The 22734-nt window shown below is 43.5% G+C and overlaps 2 protein-coding genes across 2 annotated transcripts; one reads left to right on the forward strand and one right to left on the reverse strand.

Annotated features, from left to right (window-relative positions):
- LOC110436872 (photosynthetic NDH subunit of subcomplex B 1, chloroplastic-like) lies at window positions 215-2557 on the forward strand. The gene is made up of 6 exons (XM_021464512.1): window positions 215-930; window positions 1119-1309; window positions 1457-1714; window positions 1816-1933; window positions 2024-2109; window positions 2194-2557. The coding sequence occupies exons 1-6, from the start codon at window positions 361-363 to the stop codon at window positions 2366-2368; spliced, it is 1398 nt and encodes a 465-aa protein (XP_021320187.1). The 5' UTR covers window positions 215-360; the 3' UTR covers window positions 2369-2557.
- Window positions 2520-8629, reverse strand: LOC8071033 (probable WRKY transcription factor 32). Its single transcript, XM_002445367.2, has 4 exons — window positions 7975-8629; window positions 5544-6205; window positions 5305-5451; window positions 2520-3254 (listed from the first exon to the last, which is right to left on the reverse strand). Exons 1-4 carry the CDS (start codon window positions 8482-8484, stop codon window positions 2864-2866), a joined length of 1710 nt encoding a protein of 569 aa, XP_002445412.1. The 5' UTR covers window positions 8485-8629; the 3' UTR covers window positions 2520-2863.

The following is a 22734-nucleotide window of genomic DNA, read 5'->3' on the forward strand; positions in this document are numbered from 1 at the left end:
AGTAATAAAGTAAAAAAAATACGGACTAAACAAGCCCTGAGACATCAAGAGGAAGAGCGAAGATGTATAGTGCTGATATTCTGGATGGTTGATTAAGATCTGAAGACTACTGTTCATATAGTCTAAAAGAGCACAGGAAACCAAAAGGCTGATAAACGCCAGCATCAGCGTGCCCTTTATTATCCCTCCTCGTCCACACATCCAGCCCCAAATCCAAACCCCTTCTCCCTCCTCTCTTCCCTTACCCGAAGGGAAATAAAGATGGAAAACAAACACACACAGCAGCAACAATATCCAAAGGTAGCAACTGATCACCAGCAGTCTCCAATAGCATAGCAACACCAAGAAGCTACGCCGACCATGTCGACGTCCATGGCCACCACGCCCACGACGGCAAGGGCCATGGCGCCAGCGAGACCCCCCGCGCCGCGGCAATGCTGCAGGTACCTCGTCCTCCCCTCCACCGGCCACCGCCGCAGCATCGCGGCGTGGTCTGCGAAGAAGAAGAACCCGTGGCTGGACCCGTTCGACGACGGGCCCGACGAGGAGTTCGACTACCAGGGCATGTTCTCCGGCGGGAAGCAGGAGGAGGACCCGCGGCCGCCCGAGGACCCCGCGAACCCGTACGGGTTCCTTCGGTTCCCGCAGGGCTACAACCCAGAGCTGGACAGCCTCGCCTCCAAGGTCCGCGGCGACGTGCGGCGCGCGTGCTGCGTCGTGTCGGGCGGCGTGTACGAGAACGTGCTCTTCTTCCCCGTGGTGCAGATGCTCAAGGACCGGTACCCCGGCGTGCTGGTCGACGTGGTGGCGTCGGCCAGGGGCAAGCAGGTGTACGAGATGTGCAAGAACGTCAGGTACGCCAACGTCTACGACCCCGACGACGACTGGCCGGAGCCCACCGAGTACACGCACATGCTCGGCGTCCTCAAGGTACGTACGTACGTACGTGTATATATATATATATACTTGCGCTATTCATTGCTTAATTGCATATGGAACGATTCCTCTGTTTTATGAGCTACTACGCTGATACCGGTGAGAAATTAGTAGTTGGATGATGAGTAGAGTAAATAAAGCTTTTGGCTGAATCTCTCTCGCCATGTCATTGCAACCGGCAGAATAGGTACTATGATCTGATCGTGTCGACGAGGCTGGCCGGGCTCGGGCACGCCCTCTTCCTCTTCATGTCGTCGGCGCGCGACAAGGTTGGCTACGTTTACCCCAACGTCAACAGCGTCGGCGCGGGCCTGTTCCTCGACGAGATGTTCAAGCCGCCGACCAACAACCTCTCCGACGGAGGGTACCACATGTAAAAAACCCGTTGCCCTCCATTTGCACAACCATTTGCTTGCAGCGCAAAGCCTACCATGTCTATTGCCAACGCCACGAGTCTGTCTTGGAGTAGTTTTTAAATGAATTGCATTGGGAACTGCGATTGATGTACTATTGCCATCAGGTACAAGGACATGCTGGAGTGGATCGGCCGGCCGGCGAAGGACGTGCCCCAGCAGCCGACACCGCCGCTGCGGGTGTCCATCTCCAAGAAGCTGCGGGCGTACGTGGAGGACAAGTACAGCCGCGCCGGCGTGGAGAAGGGCAAGTACGTCGTCATCCACGGCATCGCCTCCGACTCCGTCGCCAACATGAAGTCCAGAGGCGACGACGACTGCCTTCTTCCCCTCGAGCACTGGGCTCAGATAGCCAAGGAGATCAGGTGGCGTATCATGATCATTTATTTATTTATTTCGTCGTGGCATGCAGCATAATGCATTGCGATGAGCCGTGATTGAGTGGCATCGTTCGTCTATTTGGCAGCTCCGGCGACAAGGGGCTCAAGCCTCTGTTCGTGATCCCCCATGAGAAGCACAGAGATGAGATCGAGGAGGAGGTCGGGGAAGACGCAAACATCCTGTTCATCACCACCCCAGGCCAGGTGGGTGTCTCATGAGTTAATCTCCATACATATTGCAGAATGGAACCTTTCAAAGATGACTTACCATGCCTTTTCCGACCGACTTCCAAGCTCACGTGCCTCATCAACGACTCTGCCGGCGTCGTCGCGACCAACACCTCTGCCGTGCAGCTCGCCAACGCCCGCGACAAGGCATGGTAAGTAAACTCGGCATATCACCGGCATTTCAGCTCCTAGTTGCACCACGCTTTCGGTTCTGCAACTTTTCTTCTTTTTGCCAGTGTGGCCTTGTTCTCGTCGGCAGAGAAGGCGAAGCTGTTCCTGCCGTACGTGGAGGATAAGAGCAGTTGCACCGTCATCTCGTCGGCCACGGGGAAGCTGATCGACATCGACATCAACGCAGTGAAGAATACGGTGAAGGACTTCGAGCCCGCTCCCAGCTTCGCATTGGCATAAAAGTAGCGGCTGCCAACATCAATCCATTGCGTTGTACACAGTTCCAGAGAATTTATGTGAGCAGACACTCTGGAGACAAGACAATGATGCAGCTATTACAAACTGCAAATAGGACAGCATGCATAATGTGTATTCCGATGTTATACCGATATATAAATAAATCACATCTCATATCAGCTATGCAATAAATCGAACTAGAACAATACAGCACACAAGGTTCTAAAGAACCATCCCACACATGTTATCTGGTCTCCTTGTTGCTGAGCCTCATGTAAAATACAGTACCTATACACACTAGGGAATGGGAATCTATACAGGCAGACGACCAGTCATGGCTTCCTGAACCTAACGCTTCCTCAAATGTTCCCCAGTGCTCCACGGAACGCCGAACACCAAAGCCTCACCTCATACACAAGTTAACACAATAACATATCACTGAACCAATAAATATGACAACCTAAGATGTCAATCGAATCACCTCCTATCTCAGCATGCTCAACTGTTTTGGACTTGTACTGCAGCAGAAGTTTCTTTCAGGACAGAGTTCTTCATGTCATCGGAGTTAGTTTTGATGCTGAGCAGTGTTTGTGCAGATTCAAGTGCCTTCTCACCTCCAAATTCCAAAGTTGTCTCCTTATCAGACTCACTGTTGGCATCCTTCTGAGTAATGGTTGGAGGTTTCTCATCTGATGTAGTTGATGTGTTGGGTTGCTCAGTGGTTGTTGCTGACGGACTGATTGCAGAAACTGGTATGCTGCTGCTTCTGAATGGTTCATCGTGATTGTGTTTACCTTCATAAGTTACAACAATATTGTTAACATCATCTGGTGCCTTTTCCACATGCTTACGGACAGGGCATCCACCATGCGTGCAGCGGTAATAACTCCTGCAGAGGTTGATTCAGAATTTAGAAAGCAAATTAATTAAAACAGCACCTAGACAGAACAAATGGGCAGATGTAACAAACAATTTTGAACTGCAAAGCTTGAAAGTATTTGTTTTATGCACATGAAAAATGACATTTAAGATATCAGCTCCACTTATATCTTCATTCCCTGACAAGTTTTTGTTGGGAATTGGCAACCATTGATATAGTGCTAGTGAGAATTTAGATAGCATAGCAACATTGCTTGCAAAGGAACGTACATTGTATTCTGAAAACATGGAAGCTATTTATAGAAGACAACTGTAACAACGAAGATAAGTGGGGAACTTTGATCCAATATACACACCAGTGTACCAAAAGAAACAAAAACAAATTGGGACCAAATGACTAAATGACTCAATCTGCAACCACACAAAGCAACAGCACCACTAAACAGGACAGTATCACTTTTGGGTTAATTGAACATTGTGTGCATGACAGAGGTTCCACACTAGGCCCCCACTGTCCATCTACTAACAACTTCCACAGTTCCAATGATGCTACTAGTCAACCAGTCACATTGTAGTATTATACCCTAGATGAGGGAGACACCACCCAGGATTCAAATCCTGGTGGCACCAAAAAGATGACCTTGCTGGCAACCCAAACAAATAGTGACTGGGCACTGACCCAACTTCCAGGGGGGTAGTTGAGTTGCAGTGGTCACCAGCCCAGGAGGTCGTGGTCAGCCTATGTTACAGTGCAGCTCTATAGGGCTAAGGTAGAACTCAGGGGGTTTCTCAACCTTGTGGTTGAGGCTTTTCAATATAACGCCACGGGGAGGCTGTTCCCCAGGGCAGAGTTTTTTTTTGGGGGTTGGGGGGGGGGACTACCTAAATACAAAATGTAAGAAGTAGCAACATATCACATTTAAAGGTGTAGCGTACAACATCACTAAGGGTTAAGGGATGAAGACCTCAATCTCTTTTGGATGGAATGGTTCACTAGGGGAGCACTCAGCATTACACCCTTTTGTTAGGTGATATTAGACAACTAGGGTTCTTAAGTAAGAACTAACACATTGTATAGAGTTAATGGTTTATTTTAATAAAAAGCTTGTTACTTTGATCTACTTTGATCAAATGAAAACAAGGGTGACTGCAGCCAAACTTTACAAATTTTGTAATCAGTAACATAGTTTAAGATATTGCCATCATTGCATTAGTACCCATATCAATAGCCTATAACTTGTTGGATATGTGGGATTAATTACTCTGTGCATCCTAAACACCAAGGCCTTGTGGGTGATAAGCGCACTGCATAGGCACAGGACCAAACAAATGTAAAACAATTCGGCACATGAAATATACTTACCAGTTGCTAAAGGCCCTTTCACTTCTTACATTTTCTCGGTTTTACAGTTTTCACCATACAAAGTTCATAGTCTTGTGCTGCTAAGTGCACAAACAGTTATATTTCTATGAAACTAGCCCCAGAAGTTGTAGTTCTGTAAAATTTACTGTATCTTGAAAGGGACTCTACATCAAAGATGGTAAACTTTCACCAAGAATAGCTAATTGCAATACTGATTCCATCTCATAAACCAAGTTTGTAGGTTCTGCTACAACCTTCACGGGACCACATAAAATAATAGTTTTGCAGATGTGCTACTATATTATAATAAAACTTAAAAAAAAAATGCTTGAAGACTAGTCATGAGAACACGACAATATCTCATTGTTGCATCAGAAATTTAGTTTCTAAAAGCACCATCAGATGTAATGTTCATGGTCAATTTAAGCATCAGGGACATAAAGCTCACCTAATGTACGAAACCACCCTACTAACCACAAGCCTAATGGACAAATACATGACCCAGATGTTGAGATTAGAACAAAAACCAACCATTTAGTATTGCTAGGTTAAATGAAAATAATAATGAGCCATAAGAGGAGATAATAAGCCTCTTTCAGGATCAGAAATAACAGTAGACAATATTGTTATTAAGTTCTACAGTGTGAAATTGCTCTGTGATTGTCATGTGCTGACAACAAAGTGAGCGGCTTCCCACCTGGGGTTTGGATTTCCCTTCACGATTTTCTGCCCATACTTGCGCCATCTGTATCCATCACTCATCTTCCCAGCCTGCACAATAATCTTTTGCTCTCTAACTGTTCTGAGAACTGGCGTTAAGTTAGGCGCTGTGGTCTCAAGTGTCCTGTTCAAAGAACAACAATAGAGGATACAAAAGGTAAGAACAACTAATCAATATAGATATGAATGAATCAAATAGTCCTACAGTACAATGACCTTCGCTTTGGCAGGGGTTCTGCACTAGGATGTTCATTTTCAGATTTGTTACCAGCATCCCCTTCACAGTCACTTGAGCAAAAGAGATGCTGCTCAGAAGTTTCTGAGATGGCACTCTGTTCCAATTTACATGTAGGGGTACTGGATTCTACAATTTCTGTGTTCACAAGTCTCAAGGTTTCGCCTCCAGAGGGAACACCAATTGGAGTCACTCTTTCTTTTGCAAATCTGGTCTTTTGTGGTGGTTCATGATTGTGAGCTCCTCTATAAATGATTTCCACAACACGGCCATCAGGGAAATGCTCAACCTTCTTTTTAGCCAGACAACCTGAGTTTGTGCATCTATAGTAGCTCCTGGAATTATCACTACTTTTCACCTGCTTCTGACCATATTTCCTCCAGTTGAAGCCATCAGCTACCATATTTACAACAACATGGTGTGATTTTGAATCAGATGAAAATGACTTGTCAGCAATTGGTTTACAAATATTTCCTTCAGTTACTGATGGTGATTGCTGAAGTGGCACTAGAGATCTTGGTGTCATATAAAATGGACTTGATGGCACTTCTGAACATGCAGATGAAGTTGGTGACTGCAAGTGCATTTGTGCCTGTGCTGTAACACTCGCCAAAGCTGCTTGATGAGTCATTGCAAACTGGCCCTAATATTCAAGAAAAAGATTTTTACAGATCTAAGTAATGCAATAAAAGAATCCACTATATAGAACTGAGGAAGATATGATAGACCATACAACACACGAAAACAATGCATAAAGTGTATTTATAGTAAGATCCTACTCCTTCCGCTCTTTCATATGATGCTGGCTAGTTCAAAATTGAACTAAATAATGTCATATACAAAAGAACAGAGGGACTATATAAGAAAGCTTCATAACCTATCTCTACCACTAAAAAGAGCAACAAGGTATCATCAACACTCCGTAATATAGTTGTCTTGTATGCCTCTTCAATTTCAATTCCAATCTCACATCACATTGAGGCTTCAGTTGTAAGGGGTCAATACACAGCCGAAGAATTAATTCAAGGCTCGGTGATAGTTGTCTTTGAAAGTACATCTAGCATGAGTTAGATTGTATTTTTCTCATGTGTAATTTTGATTTATTGGCCACCCCATCTTGCTTTTGCCTGTTTTGTATAATATTTTTTTTAGAATAATTGGTATTTTGTTTGTGGCCATAAAAACACATGGGCCATTTACTAGTAGAAGTAAATGACAGATATCTTCCAATCTCAAATTTGGGTGAAAGAATACCCTAAAGTAAAAACCATGAGATCCAAGATACTGTAATATGTTGAATGAGATTAATCCAGCCCTTTAACATACATGAAATAGAACAGTGGTCCGACAGCACCTTAGTGCCTGGAGTCAGGTTCTAAGGTTCGGTAACCGGTTATGGGCCGACCCACCCAACCTAGTTGTGATTGCATGGTATAATCAGGGAATAATCTGGCATAGATTATGATTTTTGCACCCATTCTTTGTATAGCTGAGTGCACCCGTTTTTTAGACACTGCCTGGATTGCTGCTATGTTACACTATTAAGAACTCCAATGGAACTTGTTGTAATTATTTAGTCAACATCATGTGTTACTTCGCTCAATGTGCTCATGTGTAAACATGACATAATGTAACAAAAATCAAATTAGAGGGGTTGCTTTGCAAATGTTACTCATGTTCAAAAACAATGCATTGCCAATAGTTGAGTGGTTTAACTGGTTATCCTGCACTCCTGCAGCATATCTGGCCATCATGTGTGTCATCTGAATGGAGCTACTGACCAAACCCACCCCCAAAAAGGAACATTTCGAATTCAAGTTATACGGAAGACTGAATATCCTGCAAGTAGACCACTCTTCTCGAGCAATAAACTATCAACTATGGAACTGCAATAAAATTGCAACACCAGCCTTAATTATGGTACACGCACAAACCTAAGAATATTATGGAACTTCAATTGCTATATTTTATAAATACATAGGTCAATGCGTTCTAAATTTCTAATTTATTATAATTCTGATTCAGTACAAAGCCTAGAACATAAACAAGCTACATAAGTCACATGTGAATTAACCACAGAGGGGGCAAATTTCAGTATGCAGCTGCCCTTAAAATGAGTGATGGCATGTCAATCCTCTAGATTGTATACTACAAAGATTTTGTAATTCTAATCAAGCAAAAATATCAAGGTGTGCATAAATGCAACCCAAAAACTCAGGCAACATTTCTAGCACTGGCTAATTGGCCATCAAAGGTGATATCAAACAACAATTTAGCACCGGCTATGATCGGCTGACTAGGGTATGAAATTACCACTTTGTTCAGGAATGAATCAACTTAGAAATATGTGGCTCGAAACCTCATCCAGGGCTCATCAATATATTTAGTGAGAGAGAGGATTGGCAGACTCACCGCAAACCCTGGAGGCGCAATGAAGCAAGGCACGGCCACCACCGGCACCGCTAGGATGGGCGTCTCCGCACTGGCCCCAGCTGGCGGCCGGGTCACCTTGACCTCCTTCTCCGTCCCCTCCACCTTCACCACCGCAGTCACTTTCAGCTTCGCCTCTTCCTCCACCTTCTCCTTCTCCTTCCCCTCCTTCCCCTTCCCCTTATCCTTCTCCCGCTTCTCCTTCGCCCGATCCCCCCTCTCCTTCTCCACTTCGTTCGCCTTCATGTCCGCTTCTGCCGCCGCCACCACCTCCATCCCCAAGCGATCTACTGGCGGCGCCCCGGTTGGTTCCCGCGGCGGGTGCGCCTCCACCTCCGCCTCTTCCTCTTCGAGCGGGCGCTTCTCCTCGTCCGGACCCCGGGAGGGCTCCAGCGGTGGCGCCGGGCGCGTCTCATCCACGTCAGCCGCCGCCGGGGCAGGGAGCTTCTCGTTGGCCAGTGCCAGCGCCGGCGCCGGATCGCCGTCGGCCATGGAGGGGAAAACTAGGGTTTGGAAGGCTGGATAGTTCGAGAGCCGGGTGAGAAGGGGAAGAGGCAGGGGAGCTTTTGACTGACATTGACCGTAGCAGAGAGGTAGTAGTAAAAGCCGTGGATGGTGGGAGAAGGAAAACGGAACGGGAGGACGGAGGAGTGACGGACGTTGTGAACTTGTGATTACCAAGGGACGGGCACGGACGGACGGAACTACGGAAGGGCAATGGCCACTAGCTACTTGGGTCACCCGTCGAGTACCGAACGGTCAAACGGTCAAAAGTGCTGCCCCACTCGCAGCAGACTAATCCGGGGATTTTGTGGTTAGACTAGGTCCTTGTTTAGTTTTTTTTATAGCATTTTTATCTGTATTTGATAAATATTATTTAATTATAGACAAATTAAGCTTAAAAGATTCGTCTCGCAAATTACAGATAAACTGTACAATTATTTATTTCTTTTTATATATATTTAATACTTCATGCATGATTCGATGTGACGAAGAATCTGAAAATATTACAATATTTTTTAGAACTAAACAAGGCCTAGGTAGTATACCCGTGTGTTGCTATGAGACAACTAAACTTGTATATTAAAAACATACAGATCGCAAGATAAATAACAATACCGTGAAATTAAATACTGACATTAAAGTGATACTTAACCAAAAAAATCAAAATTCATGAAATTAACATAGTCAAGGAGAGCGCGGCATTGCAGGCTTATAAACTTTATTGTATAGACCTTTCCGTGATACGGCTAAGATAATGTTTTATATCAACAGAATGAAATCTTTGATATTCATTTTTTCATACACCAATAAATCCTAAATAAGTTTTACCCTATCTCCATACCATCATTACAAGTTTGAGTATATATGTAAATGTATTTGCCCGTGTCTTGGTATGGGAGTTTCAAAATTCTAAGTTGCCATTATATCATCAATCCTCAAATTCACCCATACATCTAAGGCCTTGTTTAGTTGCAAAATTTTTTTGGATTTCGTTACTGTAGCACTTTCGTTTTTATTTAACAAACATTGTCCAATCATGGAGTAACTAGGCTTAAAAGATTCGTCTTGCGATTTACAGACAAACTGTGCAATTAGTTTTTATTTTCATCTATATTTAATACTTCATGCATATGCCGTAAGATTCGATGTGACGTGGAATCTTGAAATTTTTTTGGTTTTTTATGGGAACTAAACAAGGCCTAAGTGGTCATTCATGGAACAAACAAAAAATTCTAAACTTAGCATGAAATAAATTGACCTCCAACAAATTAGAAGAATTAATTATCTGCTAGAATACTATTGTTTCACACCAAAGATTAAAATGCTACACTAATAAGTAAAAGGAAAATGCTCAGCATCCTTCCCTGAAAGTCAGCACTCGTGTTTGTGGCAGCCGAGTCCTCACTTTAAAGTGGCAAAAAATTCCTCTTTGTGGCCTAAGCCAAAAAAAAGAGAATGAATCAATATAATTGGATGAAGCTTAAATCAATGATTCAAGCATTTTAATCTTTTTTAGTACACGGTGAAGGAGGGGTTGGGTTCTTTCAGATACAAACTAATACTACTTGATAGTAGTATAGCCATAGGGATGGCTGGTAAAAAGGAAGCAAGAGTTTATTCTGGCGCCTCACAGAACTGCATTTTCAGGAGTTGTAGACACATATGTGATATAAATGTCTTACCAATAATCTAATTTATACCCTTGCACATGACTAATCCAAATCGAACTCAGGAATAATCTAAGCAATTCTAACATGACATTCCATCATTGTTTACTACATTATTAAAGAAAATACCTTCCAGATCAAGGCCGAAGAAATTACAATTAGAAATAGATTATATTAACGACTGCCCACCTCCTGAAAAGTCCTGCAAATAAAAATTAGCATCAATAAATGAAATGTTGCAAACCATCCGTCCAAAATCAAGGAACAGAAGCACATGCAAGTTTAACCAAAGATCAACGTGATACCTAGATTGGATAAATCATGTGTCCAATAAATCAAGGTGTGTGCTGATAGCAAATGAAAAGTTACTATACATTTTCTACCTTCTCTCATTGCTTGCAATAGTAAGATAGGGTCTAGAGAAAGCCAGAAAAGTATTTCATTTTTCCATTAACTTGCGAATATGTACCATAAATCTCAATAGAATCCTGAACATGAGTACTTGTCAAAAAACATTCAAGCAAATGGCAGTGAAAAGAAATCTTAAAGGAGTGCTTGTTAGAAAATATTCAAGCACAGAATGGCACTGGAAAAAACAGTCAACATTTTACTACTTCTATATAGTTATGGTGCTCATAAGTTAGTAGTAAAATTAATAATCTCTAAACTGCAAACCCTCTTTTATGAAAAAACTAAAGTCCCATGTACAAGGATCAGAGGAAGAGCTGTTACCAATAGATCCCAAGGTTTTCAAGGTGCTCACCCAGATAAAACAAGCACATTGTGTGCAGAATAAATTGAAATCCCATTAGAACAACCCGTGTCTATGAATTATATTTTTTCACAATAGCTGAATTGTTGCCTTGCAGCAACCTTGCTACATGCTAGCTTCATAATACCTTATTTTAGAGCAGATCTAAACACATACATGTAGCAGTTTGGAGCAGCATAGCTCAACTATAGCGAGTTGTATAATATGTGTTGTTCAGCCCATGTCGTGCAAGAAGCAACAATCAATACATGAAAACTCTATTTTTTGCAACCATGGATGTTGAGTTTGGCTCTAGGATAATTGACAGGCTGAATTCTAAATTTAAACAACTCTCTAGAAAATTATCTCTTTCATGCTATAGATATGTGCATACCTAATTTAGGCAATATGTTCCAAAATTGCAGAAAATTTACCTTCACCATCACTTTGAACCTACCAAAGCACCTTAGTTCTATACATTTATCAAGATTCTTGTCATGTGTCTTATCTACATATGCTTTCACAGGCATCAATTCTAGATCTCTTATCTGCATATGCATTTAAAAGATTCAGTTTTTAATGAAAAATATAAAACAATATAATCAAAAGAGCACCATTGCAAAGTAACACCCAAATTACCTCGAGCACCAAAGAGCCAACTCTGATTCATCTAAAACATCAACATCTATGGAAGGTTTCTCATACATCATCCTCTTCCCAACAAGCAGTGCAGAACTGATGTCTAGCAGAGTTTTGTGCAGAGGTACGTCAGAATATTGGTATGGCCTTCAACTGTGAATCAAAAGTATGGCACGTGAATCAAAAGTATGGCCTGTATTGCAATAAGAAGTTTTGCGATCAATTAAAAATACAAGTAGCAACTCACAACACTAAAGGAGTCATAGTTCAAAAATCTATAATGAAACAAATGAAAGGGTAACACTACAGGAAACTGGGCTTTGCCGACTGCTAGAAGCCTTCGCCACCTGTCAAAGGTAGGGCAGTCGGCAAACATACACTTTGCTGGCAGCCACTATAAGCGGTCAGCAAAGGAGACTTTGCCGACTGTCCTAATTTCCTGAGCTGTCGGCCACTCTAAGCAGTCGACAAAGACGTTCTTTGCCGACTGTCTAGGTGGCAAAGAAAAGCTGGTGGCAAAGGTGGCTGGGGCCAAACGGCGCTCATCGCCTTCCCCTTTGCCACCTGTCAGACCGTCAGGCAGTCGGCAAAGTTGAAATTTTTTATTTTTGAAATTTGAATTTAGGTTTTGGACATTCGGCGTCGTCACTTGCTCCAAACTTCCTCAAACTTTTTTCATAGCATCCACATGCAATACGAGTGAACCTTAAAAACTTTTGTGATTTTATGACCCTTTTTCTATATTTCGTTAATTAATTTCTTTTAATTGTATTTTCCACCGTAGAATCCTACTTTCAACTGCAGGTGCATCAAATAATGAAACTTAGCCATTCCAAAAATGATATTCATGTTAGAGAGTCTATTTTAAGGTCGTGTTCAGAAACTCATCCAAAATTTTGACGTCCTTGTCTGCGGAACATGACCATCCACGTGTGGTAGAGGTGCTTTTTAATTATATAAAATTCAAATGAAGTCGGAAAATTACGAAATTTGACGAGGTGTCATGTTATCACATGTGAAGCCTATGATAAAAATTTGAGGAAGTTTGGAGCAAATTGCGATGTTGAATGTCCAAAACCCAAATATCTCTGATCATGTGAACACATGCGGGGATGTCTAGGTTTTACACATCTGACGTCGCAACTTTCTCCAAATTTTTTAAAATTTTTATCATAGGCTACACATGTGATAACATGACAACTCAACAAGTTTCGTAATTTTCCAACTTCATTTGAATTTTATATAATTAAAAAGCACTTATACCACACCTCGATGGTCATGTTCCATGGACAAGGACTTCAAAATTTTGGGTGAGTTTCTAGACACGGTCTCAAAATAAACTATCCAACATGAATATCATTTTTCTAATGTCTAAGTTTCATTATTTCATGCACCTGCAGTTCAAAGTTGGATTATACGGTGGAAAATCCAATTAAAAGAAATTAATTAACGAAATATAGCAAAAAATATTACAAAATTACGAAATTTGTCAATGTGTCATGTTATCACATGTGGAGGCTATAAAAACTTTTTGAGAAAGTGTGGAGCAGGTTACGACTTCGAATATCTAAAACCCAGATATCTCCACATGTGAACCCATTTGGAGATGTGTGGGTTTTACACATCTGATGTCGTAACTTTATCCAAACTTTTTAAATTTTTTATCATAGGCTACATATGTGATAACATGACACCTCAACAAGTTATACCACACCTCGATGGTCATGTTCTATGGACAAGAACTTCAAAATTTTGGGTGAGTTTTTGGACATGGCCTCAAAATAAACTCTCCAACATGAATATCATTTTTCTAATGCCTAAGTTTCATTATTTCATGCACTTGTAGTTCAAAGTTGAATTATGCGGTGAAAAATTCAATTAAAAGAAATTAATTAACGAAATATAGCAAAAAATATCACAAAATTACGAAATTTGTAGAGGTGTTACAAAATCACATGTGAAGCTTATGTTAAAAAATTCAAAAAAATTGAAGCAAGTTGCGGCTGTAAAAAAAAGAAAAAAATACATAAAATCTTTGCCGACTGCCTCAGTCTAGGCAGTCGGCAAAGATTTATATAAAAATATTAGTTGAGCGTTTGCCGACTGCCTATCCATGGAGCAGTCGGCAAAGGGTATTTTCTAAAAAAAATTGTCCTTATCCCCACCCAGCCCCCGCGCGCCCAACCCTAACCCGCCGCCGCCAGCACACACACACACATACACGCACCCAACCAGCCGCCGCCCGCGCTGCGCCGACACTAGACGCCGTGCACCATCGCCGCCGACCAGATCCACCGCCGCCGGCCGACACCGACCCCGCCCCCGCTGAAAGGTCCTAATATGGCTAGAGGAGGGTGAATAGCCTATTTAAAAATTCTACAAAAACACTAGAGCAAGAGGTTAGTAATTAACAAAGCGAAGCTTTTTGCTCTAGCTCTAAGGGGGTGTTTGCAAGCCACCTACCCAACAATTCTAGTTGCTATGATCACTATGCACACAAGAACTAAGTCTCTACTTACACTAGAGAGCTACCTAAAGTTTCTTTACAAGAAGTAAGCTACTCTAGTTTGCAAGAAAGTAAGAGAGAGTGTTTGAACTTTATACCACCGTGTAGAGGGGATGAACCAATCACAATATTATGAAGTCCAATCACCGGGAGAAATCCAATCAACAAACACACTGGAGACACAAGATTTTTCTCCCGAGGTTCACGTGCTTGCCGGCACGCTACGTCCCCGTTGTGTCGACCAACACTTGGTGGTTCGGTGGCTAAGAGGTGTAGCACGAACCTCGTCCTCACTAGGACACCACAAGAACCTACCCACAAGTGAGGTAACTCAATGACACGAGCAATCCACTAGAGTTACCTTTCGGCTCTCCGTTGGGGAAGGTACAAGACCCCTCACAATCACCGGGAGATGGCCACGAACAATCACCAACTCGTGCCAAAGCTCCTCCGCTGCTCCAAGCCGTCTAGGTGGCGGCAACCACCAAGAGTAACAAGAAAACCGCAGCTAGAACGATCCCCAAGTGCCACTAGAAGCAATCACTCAAGCAAATGCACTTAGAATCACTCCCAATCTCACAAAGATGTATAATCTATGAAGGAGATGAGTGGGAGATGTTTGCTTAGGCTCACAAGGATGTCAAGTATGTTAGAATGCCAAAAGTGTAAGCCCTAAGCCAGCCAAACACGTATTTATAGACCCCTCAAACAAATAGAGCCGTTGGCTCTTTCACTGGGCGAAATACGGGGTCACCGGACGCCCTTAAAGGGGCACCGGACGCTCAACACCTGCGTCCGGTGCTCCAACGTCAGCCGCGTGTCAGAGTCTAACGGTAACCTGCAGAGCACCGGACGCTGAGCAAGTTAGCACCGGACGCGTCCGGTGCACACCGGACTCATGCGCAGAGAGCTCCGTAAACTCTCAGGGTCACCGGACACAAGCCACCGGACGCACCCTGAGCGTCCGGTGCTCACCGGACTCACACCCAGAGAGATTTGCAAAACGCGCGGACACCGGACTCAGACCACCGGACGCTCCAGCTTGCGTCCGGTGCCTGGCGTTCGGTGCCTAACCCTATCTGAGCCAGGCAGCCTGCACACCGGACGCTCGGGCACAGCGTCCGGTGCCTCTGAGCCAGCGTCCGGTGAGTGTTCCTCAGCGAGAAACACTCCCGCGACTTCTCCAAAAAATTCCCACCGGCGCAATAGAAAATATGCACTTCATTTTCTCGAAAAGCGCCGAATCCTGCCTCGCAAGCTCGGTGGGAGGGAGAGAGGAACCCATCCTCTCTCTACTCTTCAAACTCCACCTCCTTCTCAAAGTGTGCCAACACCACAACGTGTAAACCAACATATGCACGTGTGTTAGCAATTTCACAAACATTTACTTCGAAGGAGTTAAGTTAGCTTACTAGGTTCTAAATGCATGCACATGAACAATAACACCTAGTGGCACTTGATAACCGCTTAGCCAAAGAATTCGCCTCTTTATAGTACGGCTATCTATCCTAGTGTGATCACACCCTCTATGGTGTCTTGATCACCAAAACCAAAACCCTAAGCAATACCTTTGCCTTGATCTCATAGTGTTTTGTTTTTCTCTTTCTTCTTTTCCAAGTTGAGTACTTGATCATCTTGTGATCATCACCATCATCACCATGATCATCACTTGCTCCATCACTTGGCATGTACCAACCTTATTAAGTCTACACATACTTAGCATAGAGGTTAGTACTAGGATTTCATCAATTATCCAAAACCAAACTAGGGCTTTCACCCGCCCCCGCCGCTAGCCCGCCCCTCCCCTGCCCCACGTGCTGGCACCGACTCACCCCGCACGCCCGCCGCACCCCACACACCTCTTCCTCCTCCGCTCTCCCCCGACCCACTATAGGCGAGGAAGGCGACTCCTTCCTTGCGGCCGCCTGCCTCGACCTCGACCCCGATCGCTTCGCCTCCGCGCGTCGCCGCTGCGCGCGCAGTGTCCATCGTCACGTCCGCCTTCCGTGTGTGGGGCGCATCTAGTGCTACCTCGCCGGGCTAGGGTTGGCTTTACCCTCGTCACTACCGGAATCCGGCTCTTTGCCGAGTGTTTTTTTTGACACTCGGCAAAGACCCTCTTTGCCGAGTGTAAAAAAAGAAACACTCGACAAAGAAAATTTCAAATCAAAATTTGAAGCCCTAAACAAATTCAAATCAAAAAGTTTTGAACTATAAAGTTGTATAACTTCTCAGGATCTATAATCTTTATTTTGGCCATTTCTTTATTTGGCATAATGAAAATAAGTTTGTTCATAAATTTTATATCTCTCTTATAGTTCCTAGAACTACAAGAGAGATATATAAGATTTGTAAAAAATATTAGAATTACCGTGTCAGATGAGCAAATGATCAAACAACGAAAATAAACTTTATAGATTTTGACAAGTTATGAAATTTTATAGTTGATAATTTTTTCATTTGAGTTTAACTTATCATTTAAAATTGAGTCTTTATTTGAAAATTTTTAATTTTGATTTTCTGAAATTACCTCGGATGAAAAAACTGACTAAATAAAATTTGTAGGTCTCGAAAAGTTATGAAACTTTGTAGTTGATAACTTTTTGATTTGAAATCTTGTTGTCATGCAAAAACTATGTTTAAATTTCTCAAATTTGAAATTCAAATTTTGTAAACGACCTCGGATGGAGAAACTTTCTAAATGAAAATTATAGATCTCAAAAAGTTATGAAACTTTGTAGTTGACAACTTTTTGATTCGAAATCGTTTAGAGGCTCAAATAATCAATTTACATGTGATTTAGTATGATATATGAAGGACCAAAACGTAATGTAATCACATGTGATGGTGTAGTGCAGTGGTGAAGGAGGGAGCTCTGTGACCTGAAGGGCGTGGGTTCGAATCTTGGTTCCGCGGGCGCTTACTGCTAGGCTGATGGCAGCCCTTTCCAAAAAAAATATAATTTTTTTTCTATTTTTTTTGGCATTTTTTTATTTTTTTTGTTTGCCGAGTGTTGGCACCCGATAAAAAACACTCGGCAAAGACCCCCTTGCCGACTAGAATTTTGCAGTGTGATCTTTGCCGAGTGTGGCACTCGGCAAAGGCTTTGCCGAGTGTATTTGGGCTTTTGCCGAGTGTTTTAAAGCGTCTGTCTTGCGTGTACCTTTTCCGTCTCGTCTGACGCGTGCAGGCTCTGTGCACGCGGTCGTCGGCTCTCGCTCCGGTTCTGACTGCGCGCTATCCTTCGCTTGCTCCCTCCTGCTACGGGTGGGCCACTGCTGCCGTCGCGTCCACCGACGAATTCCCCTACAGTTTCGGCCCCCATCAGACTCCAGCCTCTTCGGTCCCCCCCCTTTCCCAGATCTGGCCGCTTGATAGCACAATCGAATTCGTTCGTGTGTTCATTTGATCCCGCGAGGTTACTGAATTGCATGGATGTGGTTTATGTCTCAATTTTCCTGTGTAGTCCGAATTCATATGTTTGTTGTGGGTCCATTTTTTTTACTTTTTTTTATGTTCAGATTTATATTGTCGTTGTAGTGGATGCATCCTGACAGTGAAAACTGTACTGTTCACAGTCGGATAGAGGCTGCAGCTAATGTCGTTCACTTCTCGACTGCCAATCTACCAGTGATTGGGGATACCGGTCTTGTAGATTGGGTATAAGATTAGACCTCCACATTTTGATGATGTGGGTGCTATGAGTGATCTGTTATAAATTAGACCATCGATGATATGGGCAGCAGAGGAGGGAAGAAGGTTTTGTTTCCACTTCTGATAGAGTGAGAAGGGTGGTTGTAAGACTTGTTGGTTGAACTGTCAGTTGTCCTTTGTTAGAGTTGATGATGTATTCCTGTTGATTGTTAATGTAAATAGGGAATGCCTTGGTACCCAAAAAAAACTAATGGGATGTGCTCAATGGTTTAGAAAGACATGGCACCCTTTAATAGGGTGAATCGAACCAATCTGTCCTACCCCCATGAATTTTCCTATTTCGTTATTTATGAGACTCTTTAATTTTATTTGCCCTTCACTGGTTTGGGCGCCTGTAAAAAAAAAAATAGTACGCCTCCATATGCTTTCCAGTATTTCCCCGGCTTATTTTTTACTCTTTTCTTTATAGTGTTTTGTGCATTGATTCTTCCTTGAGAATTCAAGTATTAAACTCTTCTCAGCCCAAATGAAAAGTTGTACTTTTTTGTGGTTGTGAACTTGTGTTAGCCTGGCTAAGCAACTGGTTGTTGCTGTAACGAAAAAATTGATACCATTCCATAGACCAAAGTGTCATTATGCTATCATGCACAATTTGTAATTTTCTATTACTGCCTTTTATATTTACTAATTAGTAATTACTGGTCTCATGTTAAACGAACATATAACCATTTAAGCCTAACTCAAAACAAAGGCAGTGTACTTATTATGACAATATATTTAGCCCATATTTTTTTAATTTCTTGGGCCTTGGCCATATTATGTTCGGTAACCATTTTGTCTTCAACCTAACTAATTGGGTATTTTCTTGTGAAAATATTCATAATGCCATCGAATTTTGAATGATATTTCTGAATTGGTTTAGTATGTGTAATTAAATTTGTTTGTTTCTTTATGGGTCCATACCGCAGACTACTTGTGGCCTCGCAGAGCAACTATCTTGGATCTGGCTATGTGGTTATTCTACTTTGCAGGACGTTTGATGTTGGTTTTGCACACCATGTTGGATGTTTGATGTTGGATGCTCGATTAGTACGATTTGTTGGATGATGGACTTGTTGGACTCCTTTGTTATGGTTTATGTGTGCTATATATATGAATTTGTGTGATATATATGTGGATCCGTGTGATATATGTGAATTCCAGTTATATAATCATATATGTGATTTGATTATTATGATGCAAAACAAAAAAACAGATCAAAATTTTACTCATTCCAGCTTTGCCACGTGGAAAGCAGGTGGCAAAGCTGGAATCTCATGAACCATGACAGCTTTGCCAAGGCAGTCGACAAAGAATCCTTTACCATCTACCAATAAAGGCAGTCGGCAAAGAAACCTTTACCACCTGCCAACAAAGGTAGTCGGCAAAGAATTTCTGTTTTGAAAAAATTAAAACAGCCTTTGCCACCTGCCCATCAAGACAGTTGGCAAAGAAATTTTGTTATAAAAAAATTTAAAAAAGCCTTTGCCGACTGCTGTGTGGCAGTCGGCAAACGAAACGCGCTCCGTCATCTTACAACGGCGTACGTCTCCTTTGCCGACTGCCACGTTGACATGTGGTAAAGGCTTTGCCCACAGCTTTCCTCTGGACAGGCGGCAAAGGTTTCTTTGTCGATGAATTCTTTGCGACGTGTTCTTTGCCGACTGTCACGTAGAAAGCAGTCGACAAAGCCTTTGCCACCTGTTTTAGGGCCTTTGCCGACTGCTTTTGGCAGTCGGCAAAGAGGGGCATTCCAGTAGTGTAAACAAGCAAATCAACCAATATAGCAACTAATCCATGGATGTAGGTGATGAGGACAAGGGTGGCCCAATCTTCCGAAAGGTTCTGGTAACTCTCGATTTGGTGGAAATGAGACACAAATCGATCCAACTTCCGAACAACATGATCCGAAACCCCACAATCGCAGCACCACGTCTCCTCTAGTTATCAACCGACGCTGTGCGGTTGACCTCACCAAGAAGGCTAAGTCCTTTGCCTGCGAATCGAAGAACACAAGCAAGAACAAGGAAGAATGCAATCAATTTACCGATGAAAGATTAATCTGATGAGCTGGGGTCTCACAAACCGATGAAACGGCGAAACTGTTCTTGACAGAATAATCTAAGCAAAATCCAAAACCTAACGAGAGTGGCAGCGGCTGTATATAAAGGTCTAAGGGTCGTTGCCACCCCTAGATGTGCCCCCCCTAACGGGCTCAACAATGATACATGGCCCAACGGAACAAAAACGGTGACGTAGCACCAAAATAGATTCTAGATGCTGACTTGTTTCAAGGTTTCTTGATGACTTAAAGGAATTTGGACCTCAAACCAATGCCATTGGTTTCCTTATGAAATTATCTTTCCAACCATAGGTAGAACGTTGAAAACGGAGTTCGGATGCGTCCTGGGCATCTGTTTTACTCCTCATTGGTCATGGACTCTGTGGGGGTATAAACCCCTATACCCTTACGGCTAGACTTGGGCCAGGAGGCTTGGCCCGTTAGGAGACAAGTTCAAGGCTTGATCCGACAGCTCGGAGTTTCATGCAAGGAAACAAGGCGTGGAGATCAAGTAGGATTCTAGTCGGTTAGAATAGAAATAGATATCGAGCTATCTATGGCAATTGTAACCGACTAGGATTAATTTCTAGATCTGTAACCCTGCCTTCCGGACTATATAAGGAGAGGCAAGGGACCCCCTAGGACATTATTATTCTCTCAACACAAATCAATACGACCAGACGCAGGACGTAGGTATTACACCAACTCAGCGGCCAAACCTGGATAAAAAGCTTGTCCGTGTCTTGCGTTACCATCGAGTTCGTAGTTTGCGCACCGTCTACCGATAAACTACTACCGTGGGTATACCCCAAGGTAGACTGCCGACTAGCTTTCGTCGAAAGTGGCGCGCCAGGTAGGGGGTGTGCGTACAACTTCTGCGGCGAACAAGATGGTCATCGTTCCAGCTTCTGCGGCCGTGCCTGAAGGCCTCACGTTCACCGTCGGCCAGATCACGTGGACGACGCGCGGCGGCGGTCTCACGACCACGGTTTCGGAAGGAACCTGTAACACCCTAGGTGTTAAGCATGCACTTAGCCTTAGCAAAGCAATGCATAAGCATCCTCATCAATCATAAGCATCATGAGCATGTCATTCTCTTCAAGTATGATTTTATGTGCATCATTTCATAAGTTTTAAATATGTTAAAAATGTGATGCTTGCTTCAAAAATTGTGAAATATTCAAACTAGGTTGGTTTATGTGTAAGAAGAATTAAGAACATTTTTGTGCAATTTTTGGAGCCATGGAAATTGAGAAATGGAATTTATGCAAAATATCCAAAATAAATTTATTTAAAAACCTAGAACTAAGTTTTAATTTGTAATTCAAATTCTGTTTAGAATTTGGTCTTACTTATTAAAGCAAAGTTGTAGAGTTTTTAGTTTGGAACAACTTTGCTTTTGGGTGAAAGTGGCGAAAATGATTTGAAAATGGTCAAAATGCTTTTGGAAGAGAATTTAAGAAAAGAAATTCAAAAAAAAATGGAAAAGGGAAAGGGGGCGCTAGCAGGCCGCGGCCTCGCTTCTGGCCCGCTGGCCGAAGCCGGCCTGGCCCGCCCGCGCCTTCCCCTTCCCCCTCCTCGCGCTCGCGCCCGCGTCCGCGCGCGCGAACGACCTCGCCGTGCCGCCGTGGCGCGCCGGCAGAGCCTGGCCGCCGCGTGGCGGGCATGCGGCGGCGTGGAGACGCCCTGGTCGGCCACCAGGAGCCCCTGGACGCGCCCGCCGAAGCCCCCGCTCCCATTTGCGCCCTCCACCGCTCGCTCTCGCCTCTCTGCTCGCTCTCGCGCAGCGCTCGCCGCTCCGCCGCACGCCATAGCCGCCGACGGCTCGGAGCTTCCCTCCCGGCCAGCTCCGGCCCTCTCCTTCCCCTTCGCGACCACCACCGGCTCCGCCTCGTCCTTCCGCGTCTCGTGCTTGCGCTCTTCCGCGCTCGGTAAGCCATGCGTGCCCGCTAGAGCTCACCGGAGTGAGTCGGAGCTCCGGCGACCTCTCGGCTCGCACGGTTCTCCCTCTCCTCTCTGTCTCTGCTCGCGTTCATAGGTGCTTTGGGTCCGCCTTGGCCTCGCGCACCTTTTCCCGTCGCTAGCTCACGCTCTACCGCCGTGAAACGGCTGGACCACGGCGAGCAGCGCCGCCGCGTCCGCCATTCGCGACGGCGAGGTAGTTCTGGTGCTCGTCCGGTGCCAAAGAGGGTACGGCTGGACTCGTCTCATTCGCGCGAAGCCGTAGGTGCTCACGGTGTCGCCGGAAACCTCACCGGCGGCGAGATTCCGGCCGATCTTTGGCCGCGGGGTCACGAAGTGGATGACAGGTGGGGTCCCCTGACTCGCGTGTCCCGCCTGTCAGTGACTCCGAGGGTTTGAATCCGGGTGCGCTTAGCGTTTTGGGTGGCTTTCCGTTTTAAAGGTTTTTCCAGAAAATGATTTAAATGTTCAAAAATCCATATCTTGATGGATATAGCTCCAAAAATGGTGAAACAAATTTTGGTGTGTTCCTTATTTCCAGATCTATAGCCTAGTATGATTGCATGTCATGTTTGAGTAATTTCCCTATAAGAATATAATTAATCCATGTTTTTCCTAAACTTGGAAAATGCATAGTAAATAAAATAGGGTTCAGAAAAATGTAAAATCTGTTTTGCTGGCTCTGCATGTGTGTTTAATCACTGAGAAAATATTGTTACATATTATTTGGTGTATAAATGAATTTATGGTAATTTAAATGCTTGCATGGCAGTGATTTATGATTTTTAATAATTAATTGGGTCATGCAATAAATCTGGAAAATTTTGTGGGTGTTTCTTATGATATTATACAAATTTTAAAAATATGAAATCTTTTGTTTGACACTTGTATCACAGTAGAGTGATTTTACTTGCCTTATTAATTAATCTTGTGATTTTTATGGCTCAAAATAGGTATT

Source organism: Sorghum bicolor, chromosome 7, assembly GCF_000003195.3.
Source record: "Sorghum bicolor cultivar BTx623 chromosome 7, Sorghum_bicolor_NCBIv3, whole genome shotgun sequence".
Classification (NCBI taxonomy): domain Eukaryota; kingdom Viridiplantae; phylum Streptophyta; class Magnoliopsida; order Poales; family Poaceae; genus Sorghum; species Sorghum bicolor.

Bases quoted from the DNA above. Each gene is read 5' to 3' on its own strand.
- LOC110436872 (XM_021464512.1), top strand. From the start codon at position 361: ATGTCGACGTCCATGGCCACCACGCCCACGACGGCAAGGGCCATGGCG. The intron at 1,715-1,815 runs GTGGCGTATCAT...TCTATTTGGCAG, and splicing joins CAGATAGCCAAGGAGATCAG to CTCCGGCGACAAGGGGCTCA. The intron at 2,110-2,193 runs GTAAGTAAACTC...TCTTTTTGCCAG, and splicing joins AACGCCCGCGACAAGGCATG to TGTGGCCTTGTTCTCGTCGG.
- LOC8071033 (XM_002445367.2), bottom strand. From the start codon at position 8,484: ATGGCCGACGGCGATCCGGCGCCGGCGCTGGCACTGGCCAACGAGAAG. The intron at 6,206-7,974 runs GTGAGTCTGCCA...CTTGAATATTAG, and splicing joins TTGCGCCTCCAGGGTTTGCG to GGCCAGTTTGCAATGACTCA. The intron at 5,452-5,543 runs GTCATTGTACTG...TTCTTTGAACAG, and splicing joins GAACCCCTGCCAAAGCGAAG to GACACTTGAGACCACAGCGC.